The following is a 13,430-nucleotide window of genomic DNA, read 5'->3' on the forward strand; positions in this document are numbered from 1 at the left end:
ACAATCATTTAATTTGACTTCATAATAATTCAAACATATATTCAATACATTGTGTGATGTATTTAAAAGCTTTAAAGTTTAGAGTGTATCCATGTCCATTGTTGATTGTTGTGCTCTGAATCTGGCGCTTTTGCCCAGCTCATACGTCATCATTGTGCGCCTTTACGAGTATCTCTAAGCGGCACTTCTGTACCATTGAATGGGCAGTGGAAAAAACAGAGCGTAGAATATTCAAACTAGCCTCTCTGTTAATTTCTTACAACTTATTATTAAAACCGGAAATATTTTGAAATGATTGATACCATTGAAAAAGAAGACAATATTATCAGCGAGGAGGAGGCTGCACAGTATGATCGTCAGATTCGCCTCTGGGGTCTGGATGCTCAAAAGAGGTTTGTGGATAACGTAGACAAAGAACAAACGTATTCATGTTATTATAAGCGATTTTTTCGACTGTGTAAGAATAATTCTCTAGCAGAAATCATAAACATGATTTCATACGCATTATTTGTGTATCTTTCACATTCGTGCTTTTTGTCTGAAACAAAAATAGGGTATTAGGGCCACCCCACGAATTCATTTTTGAGCTAGTTGTGCATAAATAGCAAACAATATAATGTAACATAATATATGACGTCTATATAAATGTTGCATTTTCAGACTTAGGGGATCACGTGTACTTCTTGTTGGACTCCGGGGACTTGGAGCAGAAGTAGCAAAGAACCTTATTTTGGCTGGAGTCAAAGGACTGACACTCCTGGACCATGAGCAGGTATTAATTAGACTGACTTAAAGAGATCGTTCACGTCATTCTGTCATCATTCGCTCACCTTCTTATTCATATTCTTCCAAATCTGACTTTTTTCCACTGTGGAACAGAAAAGGAGATGTAAGGCAGAATGACAAGGAGTCGTCATACATGTTTATTGTATGGAAAAGACATGCAATAAAATTGAATGGTGACTGAGGCTCATAACAGCACCTTAACAGCTACTTAACTAAGTGGTATTTTCTATGACTTCCATTAATCAGGTGACAGAGGAGTCCAGACGTGCTCAGTTCTTGATTCCTGTGGATGCAGATGGAAAAAACCAGGCTCGGGCCTCTCTGGAGAGAGCTCAGTTCCTCAACCCAATGGTGGAAGTGAAGGCAGACACCGATCCAGTGGAGAGCAAGCCGGATGACTTTTTCTTCCAGTTTGATGCGGTTAGTGCCAGAATCTGTAGACCTGACATACCTAAAGCACACAAAAGACAGATGGACAATCTTTTATTATATTCTAAACTACTATTTTATTATTGGTCATCAAACAAATATTTAAGAGACAAAAGAGTATTGTAAATAAAATAGAATAAAATCATGCAAAACAGCATTGGACCAAATTTGTTATGCAACTTTACAGCACATATTACAATATAGCCTTTTTGAACGAAAATCCCATAAGAAATGGACAGGAACTGTCTTTTTGACTTGCTGTAATGTTAAGATGGATCAGGTGTGATTGTTTTGAAAACATTTTTTATTGAAATTTAATAAGAACAAAACGTACATACAAGAGTACATACATCTATACATGTCAGGGTGTACATACAAATACATAAGGGAAAAAAAGAAGAATTTTTTTCATTTCATTTGACTTTATGAATATAGTAATGGGCAATTATAATAATTAATTCAAATATAAACATACACTTTTTTATCACCATCAGGATCAGGTGTGATTGAGGTTCATCAATGATAGATTGTTTTCCTTTGTGCCTTTCATGTCCACTAGATGTCACTATACACAATTGATCATTTTTGTTTAGAATGGTTACATCTTCTTTTTTCCCTTATTTTCCCCTTAACCTCAGCGTGAACCCATATATGAACAGCCAGCGTCAGATCTAGGCACAGACTTTTATCTGACTCTTTGAGTTTGGTCTTTTCCAAGCGTGTGCTCTTTTCCAAGCAAATGATATGTTCCAGGCCATATTTTCCATAAATCAGGACTCTGTTGTTGGCTGTGGAAGATGCAGTCAGCATACATACCTTGTTCAAAGCACAGACAGTCAGTCTTTCATCTTCTCTTTTTCTGGGAGCTGTCTGAACTGTCCCTCTGGGAGTGCTAGGGAGCGTTCAGGAGGAGGGGGAGAGATGGTGGGAAACAGACACAGGAGGGGGGTTAACATCATCTATTCTCTTTCATCTGCTTCTCTTGATATTTCGTTGAGAAGTGCACAGAAAACGTTGCGTGTGTATGTCTTTGTCTTCTCTTGTTTATGTGTGGTCTTTTTTTAACATGCAATTTTCCTAATAAACAACGCATGTTGTTTAGTAAAGAGATAGCCAACAATACACTAAATTTATTCATTGTCAGGACCTGTACATACATGAAAAGATCATTTGAGACAACACGTACTAGAAGCTTTTGTGCAACAAGTACAAAAGCATTGCTAGTGCAGGTGTTGATTTTCAGAATCACAAATAAGTGATTTATATCTATGGAGGCCCATTTCCATTCCAAGAAAAAACATCATACTCGTATTGATGATAAAAAAAAAGTTACAATGATGAGATACTAAGTCATAATGATGTCATGTCATAATTATGACGAAGTTGCATAATTTTTTTTAGTCAGTTGTAACTTTTACAATTATGACATAATAATTTCACGTTTTTATCTCAATTACGAATTAATATGTCATAATTTTGGCTTGACTTAGCATGCCATCCTTTAGCCCTTATGTAATAATTTCGACTTATCTCAATTATAACTTAGTATGCCATATATTCCACTTTTATTCTCTTTATTTTTGAGGACCAGCTGTGTGCCTCCAGAAACATTAAGGTCTTCTGTGGAGACTTGTTTGGCTACCATGGATACATGTTCTCCGACCCCTAAAAGCGCTATATAAATGTAACATTATAAATTATTTACAAAAGCATTATTTATTTTCTTATGTAGTGGAAATGCATAACATCAAAGACATTACATGATGAGGAAAAGAAGATAATAATTCTGTCATCATTTACTCACTCTCATGTTGTTCCAAACCTGCATGACTTACTTTCTTCTGTAGAACACACAAGGAGAAAATAATGTACTGTTCATCCTTTTCCATAATTACATTTATAGTCACATGACCTTTTATAGCTTCAATAATAATGCAAAAGTGCATAGAAGTTGTCCATAAAACGTAGATTTCAGTCCGTTCCTCACACAAAGCCATCATAGAATATAGTCATATAGACCACTTTTATGATACTTTTATTGTGTTTTTGTTATTTTTTTTTTTTTTTAGTAGGCTAGGTTTACATAAGAAGTTGTTCAAAGTGGCCTGGCTGGGGTGTACGGTTTGAAGGACTGAAGGTAGTGGACGACTAAAGCCAAAAACTTAAACTGAATTAAAGATTTGACCTCATGTAATGCCAAGTTACAGCTATTTAGCGGAGGCATATGGTAGATGCTGGTAGCTCTGATTGATATTCCATCCACTGTGGCATGATTTGTTTCTTCTTTGCATCCTCTAGAGGTCACTGCTTGATAAAGATGTGTTATTTGGAGTCGTCTGCCTGCCTTGAGGCACATAATGCTCACAGGAAGAATGTGTCAAAAGACAATGTCTCACCACATGTTTCATAATGTCCCAGATGAACTTGAATAGTAGTGAAGGTGTTACTCCTAAGGGCACTACTTCATTGCAACAGTATTTCTGAGAAGTGTTGTTGATATCCAGGTGTGGATTGTGTAACCTTTGGACATCTTTTCAAAAAGGCCTGCTTAGATAATCAGTTCATTTCAGGTGTACATTAAGTTATGAAGTCACAGATGGTGTCCTGACAAGGGAAGTAAACAAACCCAATTCAGCAGATAAAGTGATGATTCAGCTGTCCTTCAAAATACAGCCAGTTAACGCATTGTGGCACATGCCATTGGTATATCAGATGGGTATTAATACGCCACCCCATTCTTATCTTAAACCCAAAATGCGGGGTGTGAGAGGTTTGGGACCTTGGATAAGAGTGCTAATGTTCTGGTCAGTTGTCGGTCATTGCCAAACTTTTGTTCCTCCAATTTCTGTTAGCAAGATGCGTTTTAAGGATGCATCAAGGTCACTGGTTTGAAAACAACCACATATTAATGCATGTTGTTTTGTTTAGATTTGTCTGACCAGGTGCTCCAAAGACCTCATGGTGCGAGTGGACCAGCTGTGTGCCTCCAGGAACATTAAGGTCTTCTGTGGAGACGTGTTTGGCTACCATGGATACATGTTCTCCGACCTCGGCCAGGAGCATCACTATGTAGAGTAAGTCAGGAAACGTATATGAAAAGTGTTTGTGTTTGTGTGTGAAAATAAAAAAAAATTCAAACTTGTTCCTATTCAAACTTGCCAGAGAAAAGCCCAAAGTGGTGAAAGGGTCTAATGAGGCCAATGATGGTCCTGAGGCAAAGAAACCGAAGGTCGACCCCAATGAGACTACAATGGTGAAAAAGGTTGGTGTGTTGGTAGATTTGATGTCTGTAAACTATATTTTTTCGGTTTTCACTCACATCCTTTCAAAGTTAAATTAATGCTTTAACTCTTTATGTAGACTGCCAGTTTCTGCTCTCTCAAAGAAGCCCTGGAGGTTGACTGGACAAATGAGAAAGCCAAAAGCAACCTAAAGCGCATTCCTACAGACTACTTTCTTCTGCAAGGTACACCTTCAGATTATTTAAATATTCAAAATTCAATTAACCTGATAAAAAGAATGGGAAAATAGGTGTTTCCTTCCTAAATTGTGGAATCTACTACCGGTAATTGATCTTCAGGTTTATTGTCTGTAGAATATTCCAGACTCAAAAAATTTGTTTTATACTCTGTCGGTTATGTCTGTCTGTAGACAACTGTAGGATAGAAACGATTTGGAAAAACCCATAAATATACATTACTGTTCAAAGGTTTGGGGCCAGGAAGATTTTTGAGAGAAGTGCTCATCATCCTCATCAATGCTGCATTTATTCGATCAAAATAACAATAATATTGTGAAATATTATAATTTAAAAATAAGTGTTTTCTATTTTAATATATTTTAAAATGTAATGTATTCCTGTGATGGCAAAGCTAAATTTTCATCATCATTACTCCAGTCTTCAGTGTCACATGATCCTTCAGAAATCATTCTAATATGATGATTTGGAGCTCTATATTATATTATATTGTATTGTATTGTATTGTATTGCTTTGTTGACCACTTGTGATCATATCACATGAGATGGATACCAGGTGCAAACAGGGCCTTAAGTGGTTCAGTTAGTTTAGGCGACTGAACACATTGCAGTTTCTTCCTGCAGTCTGTTGTACACCGTTATCAGGGGGAGGGCCTGTTGATCTGTGTAATTATAGTCAACAATTTTCTTTTTATACTAGTGCTCACCTGGTGTCCTCACTGAGACTGGCTCATTTTCCATCACAGGCTGTCCATGGCCAGTCATGTGCAGTGGCTCTCAAAAACAAAACATGCCACCTCCGCACCTCTCTATCATTATAACAGACTCTGACTGCACCTCCGCCCCTCCCTCTAGTACATCTAGTATTACATTTATGGAAAAAATAACACTTCCTATTTGTGCACTGAAGCAAGACTTTAAATACATTTCTGTGCTCAAAAATACCACACATCAGTTCAAACAGCTTTTGAGGAAGAGCCGTTTCCTCTGTCTTAACTCACTGATTTATTTGAGGTTTTATCACCCCAGTGGTGCGACTATTACATCAATGATTTTTTTTTCCAAACCCTCAGATGTTTTCACAATCTGGAGAAAATTCTATAAAGTAATTCAGCTATGAAACTTGAAATTGTATATATGTGCCAGATAGAGTGAGATAACATGAATGAGTGGGTGTGTGTTTCTTTGATGTATGTGTGTGTGCTTCGCTGCCAGGTGGAAATGCAGTGGGCTGAGGTTCTTTGTGTTGTAGTTGGTGGGCAGTCAAAAAGGGGAAGTGATACTTTGGAAAATAGCCTAAAGGGGCTCAATGCCTTTTCACATGCTGCACAAATCTTCAAACATGTCTTTCCTCTACCCATGTCCTCTTTTAATGTGGAAAACCCACTCTTTCCCCACTCAGTTTCTCTTACTTCCTCCAACAGTGCTTCTGAAGTTCCGCACAGATAAAGGTCGTGATCCTCAACCAGACAGCTTTGGTGAGGACTCTCACCTGCTCTTGCAAATCCGCGATGATGTTCTCGAGACCATGGGCCTGAGCTCTGAGCTGCTCCCCAACACCTTTGTCAGGTATTTACTGACCCAGAAACTTGGTGTTCACATTAAGTTTCTCCAACATCTTTTTTTCCTACCAACCAAGGATGTGCAAATCTACACTAGGGTATACATGCTGCATTCACCATAGACACATATACATAGATACCTCATTAGCAGCTGTTTCTATGTTCTGCTATATGTAAGCCATCTGCCATATCGGAACGGCGTGAACACTCAAGAGCAGTTGACTGCAGAAATAAAAAAGTTGACGGCAAAATAAATCTGCCACGGTCTTGTGGTACAACGTTCACAAGGTACAAGTCGGAGCTCTCAGAGAATTTACAAAGTTTAGATGTTATAATACGCTGATTTCACGCTGCCGCCATTTTGAAATCGAAAGCGAGGCTCCGGTGGGAAGAACCCCGGAAGTACAGATAGACAACAATGCTTGGACTACCAACCTGAAGCTGCTGCCGCGATTTACACTATTGGATGTTAATATCCAATATAGGGTATGTATATAGTTCGTTCCTGCTTCTTTTTTTTCCGTTCTGAATTATATATAAAAAAAATGTTTTATTTATAAATGAATTTCACTGTATATAGTCTAAAGTATGAAAGAAATGTATGTACATTTTTAGAATAACTAATTTCTACATTAAACACAACAATACGCCATCGCATTCGCGACTCTCCTATGATTAAAAGCGACACTTCCGGTTTTCTTCCCACCGGAGCCATTTCAAAATGGCGGCTGCGTGAAATCAGCGTATTATGAGTTCTACGAGGACATGAACGCTTTTTACAAGTCAGAATCTTGTAATTATATGAATTCCGACATTCTGTGTGTGACAATTTTGTTACATCGCAGTACGCGTGTATTGCACATGCACAGGGTGATTTTTCCAACCGCAAAAACTGTACACTCAGGTTACACATTAGCTTTGATTTTAACACAAATTAGTTGTTCCAACAAGGTGACAACACTGGCCTGGCCTGTTGTTTCACTATCAAAAAAGAAACGGATTAGACAGAACAACAACAAAGTAACAAAAGATCCTGTGTTGATGAGCGCTTGCGGAGTCACGCAACTTTAGTTTAAATGAGTAGAAGACATTTTTATCAATTATAACTTATGGAGAGAAATAACACAGACAATGGACAAGGATGAAACTTTCTACGGTGCATGTGTCGAGCGCCTGTGTTCACGCACGATATCAAATAGAGTATATGCGTTCAGCTGTTCGGATATACTAAGCTACGCATAAAAACTGAATTGTACTTTGTGTTTTTCTCTCCAAGTTAACTACAACTCCCGGCTTGTGTTTTCTCCTCACAGTTACTGTTTCTCTGAGATGGCCCCAGTGAGCGCTGTAGTCGGCGGTGTTCTTGGACAAGAGATTGTCAAGGTGAGATTTTGATCTATGCAAAATACGTACCATTACAGGTACTCCCACTGCACCATCTGTGAGCCATTTACATCGCTATCCCCTCTTCCTCTCAAGACATTTCTTCCAGCTTGGTTGAGTTTAGGGATTCTGTGGGTTATCAAATGGGCACGAGGACGATGTTTCATCACATTTAAACCTGACGATGTCAGCATGATGCAGGCGCTCCTCTGCCTCCCTCAATGTTCTGCCAGCTAACCACTTGTGACCAGTTCTAAACTCAATGTCTGCCTGACGTACCCTTGCGTCTTTACTATCTCGCAGCATCATAGCCTGCCGTGTTTTTGTTACCTTATACTCCTCCACCACTGATGTTACTGGCAGCTTGCTGTCTGTGCTATACAGGCCTATGGAGCGGAACGCCCACCCAACCATCTCCTCAAATTGTTGTTCATCTTCCTTTCCACAGTAGAGATGGGTACCTCATAAATGAGCATTGGCCAGAGCAATCTGGGTAGGACCCCATGCTAGTATCCCCAGGCCTTATACTTGCCTAAAGTCTTGATTGTAGATTTGTTTACTGTAACTTTTATTGTTCCATGTATACATAAAATGAACACACTTTGCTTTTTCTTCCTCCATATTACCGTTCAATCTGGTTCTCCACAAAACCATCCGCTTTCACTAGCTGCGAAAGTGACTTTTCTGATGAGGCACAGTTAGAAGCGTATGGCAGCTGCCCTCTCCATCAGAATCTGGGCTAAATCCAAAAGTTTTATCTGTTGACAGTGTGTAAATGCCAGAAATGACGAGGTAATATTCCGGTCACTGATGAAATCCAGCGGAGAGCTGCTGAAATCTTCTCGTATGACTCCATAAACTGAACGAGATTAAATAAGACCAAGCGTAGTGATGTAATCAGTCAGTCTAGAGTGGATAATTACACCTGGATTATGGACATAAAGAGGATCTCCTGTTGCGTAGGCCATGTAAAAACACAAACCCATTCCAGTTACAAACAACGGAATACAGTAAATGATAAACGCCAATATTTCTCTTAGAGGGTGATGTCATAGCCCAGGCCGGGATGCGGTGGGGTCTTTGAGAGGGTGGGGATAAGGGCTGTGTGGCGTGATGGAGTGAACGCAGTGGCTGGGCAGGCCTTGAACCCACATGGCGGTGGAGTGAAGCCAGGCTGTCTCGCCATCTCCCTGCATGATGAAACAGGCTGCAATTCGCATATGGCTCTCTCTTCCTCGCTGCCCCTTACCATCAGTCTTCATCGCCACAACAGAGAATGTGTCCGACGCATTCGATCAAAGCACTTAATTACAGAATTGTAGGCCTGTGGCGTCTGTGTCTGAAGGAGATTTGTTTGTATGTGTTTGACAGGCGCTGTCTCAGAGAGATGCTCCGCACAGGAACTTTTTCTTCTTCGACGGCCTGAAGGGCAGCGGAGTGGTCGACTACTTCGGATCCAAATAAGTGGCCCCTGGAGAACACGGAGAGATGTGTGGCGATGCATATGTGCTCTCCAAACACCATGGACTTCATCGTCTGCCAGCGGCCGCAGGCATCGAAATCTGTCTTTTGGACGGTACCTTTGCGTAGCAGTATGCCACACACCGACTGATGCCAAGAGCAACAAGAACATTTTGTCCACACGCTCTTAAATATTCATGCACACGTTTTTCAGCAGGGTTATGTGATTTCTACGTTTTGTATTAAAAATAAATAAAAGGCCAATGGAAATAAACATGATTTGGATTGTTTTGTGCTTATCCAGTCATCGATTTCAATAATTTGCCCATGGTCTCTTTTCAATGCTAAATTGCACAAAAATGAAGCAAACAACTTTAAAGGGAATTTGAAATGAATGCAGAAATGTCTAATGCTCCCTTGAGCCATTTATTTCAGAAAATTAAACGACACAAATCATCCCAATCACATTCTGAAATGAGGCTGAGTGATTTTTTTTTTGACGCTTGTGTGGTGAAAGCCTGAGGCGTATTTTGACGTATCTTATCAGGTGTAGGTTTTTTTGGGTGACGTGCTTAACATGAAGTTCTTTTATTAGCTCAGCCCAGGTTTGTCATTTACTGGACTGGTACTGCAGGGTTTATAACCCTGAGGCAAGTAGACACTCATATGTTTTGATTTTTATGATTTCATAGAAGGAAATTATCCTGCCCGTCCAGTTATAGGCAAAGAGGAATGCAAAAGAACGTAATGTAACTTTCGATATGATTGATAGTCCATCCTTATGCTTAAGGAAACTACAGCCTCATGTAATGGAACAAACAGTACTAAATGTGTCACATTTGTTTTGTCACACATGATGTTGCGACTGTGCTGCAGACATGCAAAATCAGGACTTCAGGCTTTAAATGGAAAATAAACGTGAGCCTTTAATGATAACAGCATGGGTGAGTCATTGTGAATCAGATGAGGAGACTGGTCAGACTGGTTGAGCAGGTGTTGAGTGGGAATGGCAGCAAGTCTCGTAACCTTTCTTTATTAGGTTCAGGGAATGCATTGACAGTGGAAACATGGGTTACTGGGTACCACTAATAGGCCAAACTTTTTGAAGATTCTTATCATTGCAGTTTTAAATTAGCATGGAAAAGATTTTTAACTGTACTGTGCTAATAATAACAAAACAGCTGTTAAAGATCACCGAGAGCCAAAACTCCTACAACAGACAGGATGTCTCTACCAACATGTTCACCCCACAGTTATGTGCATGTTTTCAATGTAAAGTCTGGGTATTATGTCAAAATTTTGATTTAAATACAAGTAGGCAAAAAAACTTTATTAAACAATTAAAAAAAAATTTTTTTATTAAAGTCAGCATGAAATAAAAATAAAAAGAATTTCTGAATACATGTTATTTATCCTATTGTGAATTATTCATCAGTGCATATGTTTACCTTTTTGATCAATTTTTTTTAATCATTTTTTTAACTCAATCTTGCAGTGAAGTGACAGACTTCTCTCTGGTGACATATACTGGACTTCTCCAATCTTTTAGTCTTTCTTACAGTCGACCTCAAGCTCACGTTCATATCTGCCTCCATCCATTATAATCTATTTCACTCAAATGTACTTCACAATTCTGAAGAAAAGACCTGTTGCTAAAATGACTTTGTAAAGCAACCTGTGTAGTCAACATTTTCTTAAAGTCCTAATATAAGGCTCAAGCATTAAACTGAAACCAATATCCTTACACCGGTTACCAGAAAGTGTCAGCAGCTGATTTTATATTAATGGTGTATTGTTGTTTATCGACAGATCATTGTCCATTTGCCACTTGAATCCAGTTGGTCCATCTTCAGCAGTAGTTACAATTAAATTGCATCACTTAAGGTCAAAGACAATCTGATGACTAACAAAATGTTTTTTCACAAGGCAAATTACTATTATGGACAATTACAATTTATATTCAAATGGATTTCATTGGTTGTTTTAAACGAATGTAAACAGTATTTTCTTTTTCTTGGAAATGTCATTGAGAGTACAAGTATTAATTTTAAATGGTGCTCCAGTACACTTTCACCAAGATAATGAAGTGTTCAGTAATGCAGTCCAATTCCTTAAGTACCGGTACTTCACATCGCTGCCAGTGCCAGTACAGTGAGAAATGAAACAGCAGCCGCAGCTGTAAAGAGACCCTAAACGATTAAGATCCACAGCTCTTTCTCCAGCTGAGGAGAGAGCAGGATTAATACGGACTCTGCGTTAAGCTCATCATTTTAATTAAGCAACCTTCCTCTTATCATGAAGGAGCCCAAGGCGAGACGTTCTAACTTCAGAACAGATGTGTTGCTCCCAGCTATAAAATGCATAACCATGTGACAGGATAAAGAACAGTCTCAAATGATCAACAACCCTTTTAGGAACACTGGTGAAGCCTGAATGAGCCTGCATGGGAAATGTTCTGGGCACACAAATCAGAGGATCCCAATCTATCACATCTTGTTCAGATAAGACTCGTGGTTTTCTCAACATGAGTACAGTCAAGCAGTCCTACACGAAACATGCATAAGAAAAGGTTTGTTCTGTTTATGTAATGCAGGCAGATGATCCCTTAATAAAACAAGAGACAGAGAAGGAGCCGAGACCCCCTTTTGAATATTATACACTGTACAAATTTCTAACCTCCCAACTCAAAATTTTCTAGTGAGTGGTCACATCTAAATTTTTCAATTGGCCCAAGTGAAATTCTGCAAAGTGATACAATTAAATTAGCAGAATTTTACTTGGGCCACTTGAAAAATTTAGATGTGACCACTCACTAGAAAATTTTGAGTTGGGAGGTTAGAATTTTTTTACAGTGTACTAAACTAAGTGTAGCATTTTAGCCCTGGCCTAAAAAAATATGCATATTGTACCACATGTATTTGTATATAATATATATAGACGTGTGTATTTGTTTTGATTTGATGGTTGTATGCAAAGCCATTTAAATTATCGTTATTGATGTACAGGATCATATACTTCTAAATTCAATGTTTATTTTACTTTGTTGTGAGAGGGGAAATGAAACATATAGCTGAACTTAATTTTTTTAAATGTTTTTTTTTAACTAGGTTTTGTTTAAGTTGAATTAATATTGTCTTTAATAAAACTGTAAAAAAAAAAATTGTAGGATATACAGTATATTTGCAAAAATATTCTAATATAATTGAATTAGCTTCACTGACAAGACCTTTGAACAGCCATTATGACTAGTTTTTGAAAACTGGTGTATGTGTCAAATCCTTGCAAAATGAGTTTGAGGATGTCTGTAAAAAAAACCATCAAAACACTTTCGTAATTCTTGTATTTATTGAAAATGGTAAAGAAAAACAATACAAAATCAATGTAAAAATGTACATCAAAAATTCCAAAAGACAAAAGTACAAAGCTAGAAAAATGAGTCTGAGATGTTTAGTGTAAATCTGACGGTACAAATAAGGCCTTTCTGCATCAGAGAACACTTGTATTGATGAGAAGTCTCAAAGGTGGCCACAGGAAGGAGACCACACAACTGTTTCACAGGAAGTCATGAGACAGGCAGCCACAGGAAAGGAATCTCTCATCCACAATATGCCATGAAAACTGTACCGACATTACAAAGCCAATGCAAACAGAAATGAGTGGTTAAAGGAGTTTTCCCACCGACTGGCCACAGTTTTTCAAAAGTGGTTTCTGATGGAAGTGCTTGCAACCATAACAGTGTTATTATCTGTATAATGCCCAGACAGAACTGGATCTGACACGTTGATTCATAAGCCATATTAGGATGGTAATTGTTTATCTTGTGGACGTCTAAAAAAAAAGAAAAAAAGAAAGAAATTTGCATGGCACCTGTGATAAAATGATTTAGGCATAGGCTATTCACGTTCTTCTGTGATCATACGAACGGGGAACGCGCGCTCACGCATGATTGTATTGTATGCTGTAAATAAAATGTATGCTTGAAATAATAAAGTTACAGTGGTTTTCTGTCTTATTCTTGTTACTTCAAGCATATGACATTTTATTTACAGCATACAATACAATCATGCGTGAGCGCGTGTTCCCCCGTTCGTATGTTCACAGAAGAACGTGAATAAATCGTGAGCTGCGCGTTCCCGGGTTCGTATAGGATCACAGAAGAACAACACGCTCATCCGTCGCGAATAAATTGCCAATCCGAGTTTATATCAGTGTGCCATGCAAATGTATTTCTACGGACGTCCAAGAGAAACAATTACAGTCCGAATAGGGCTTAAGTCATCAATATTTTTTCTTTAAGACTGGTTAACTTTTTTTGTACACAAAAACGTAGA

General features: G+C 38.4%; 1 protein-coding gene across 1 annotated transcript; it reads left to right on the plus strand.

The window, feature by feature from the left end:
• The first annotated feature begins 145 nt into the window (after positions 1-145).
• On the plus strand, positions 146-9,237 carry sae1 (SUMO1 activating enzyme subunit 1). Its single transcript, XM_056263411.1, has 9 exons — positions 146-392; positions 661-772; positions 1,033-1,206; positions 4,144-4,289; positions 4,378-4,477; positions 4,576-4,681; positions 6,118-6,262; positions 7,569-7,638; positions 9,010-9,237. Exons 1-9 carry the CDS (start codon positions 292-294, stop codon positions 9,100-9,102), a joined length of 1,047 nt encoding a protein of 348 aa, XP_056119386.1. The 5' UTR covers positions 146-291; the 3' UTR covers positions 9,103-9,237.
• Positions 9,238-13,430: the final 4,193 nt, after the last annotated feature.

This window comes from Rhinichthys klamathensis, unplaced genomic scaffold (assembly GCF_029890125.1).
Source record: "Rhinichthys klamathensis goyatoka isolate OS25496 unplaced genomic scaffold, OSU_Roscu_1.1 h1tg000206l_1, whole genome shotgun sequence".
Classification (NCBI taxonomy): domain Eukaryota; kingdom Metazoa; phylum Chordata; class Actinopteri; order Cypriniformes; family Leuciscidae; genus Rhinichthys; species Rhinichthys klamathensis.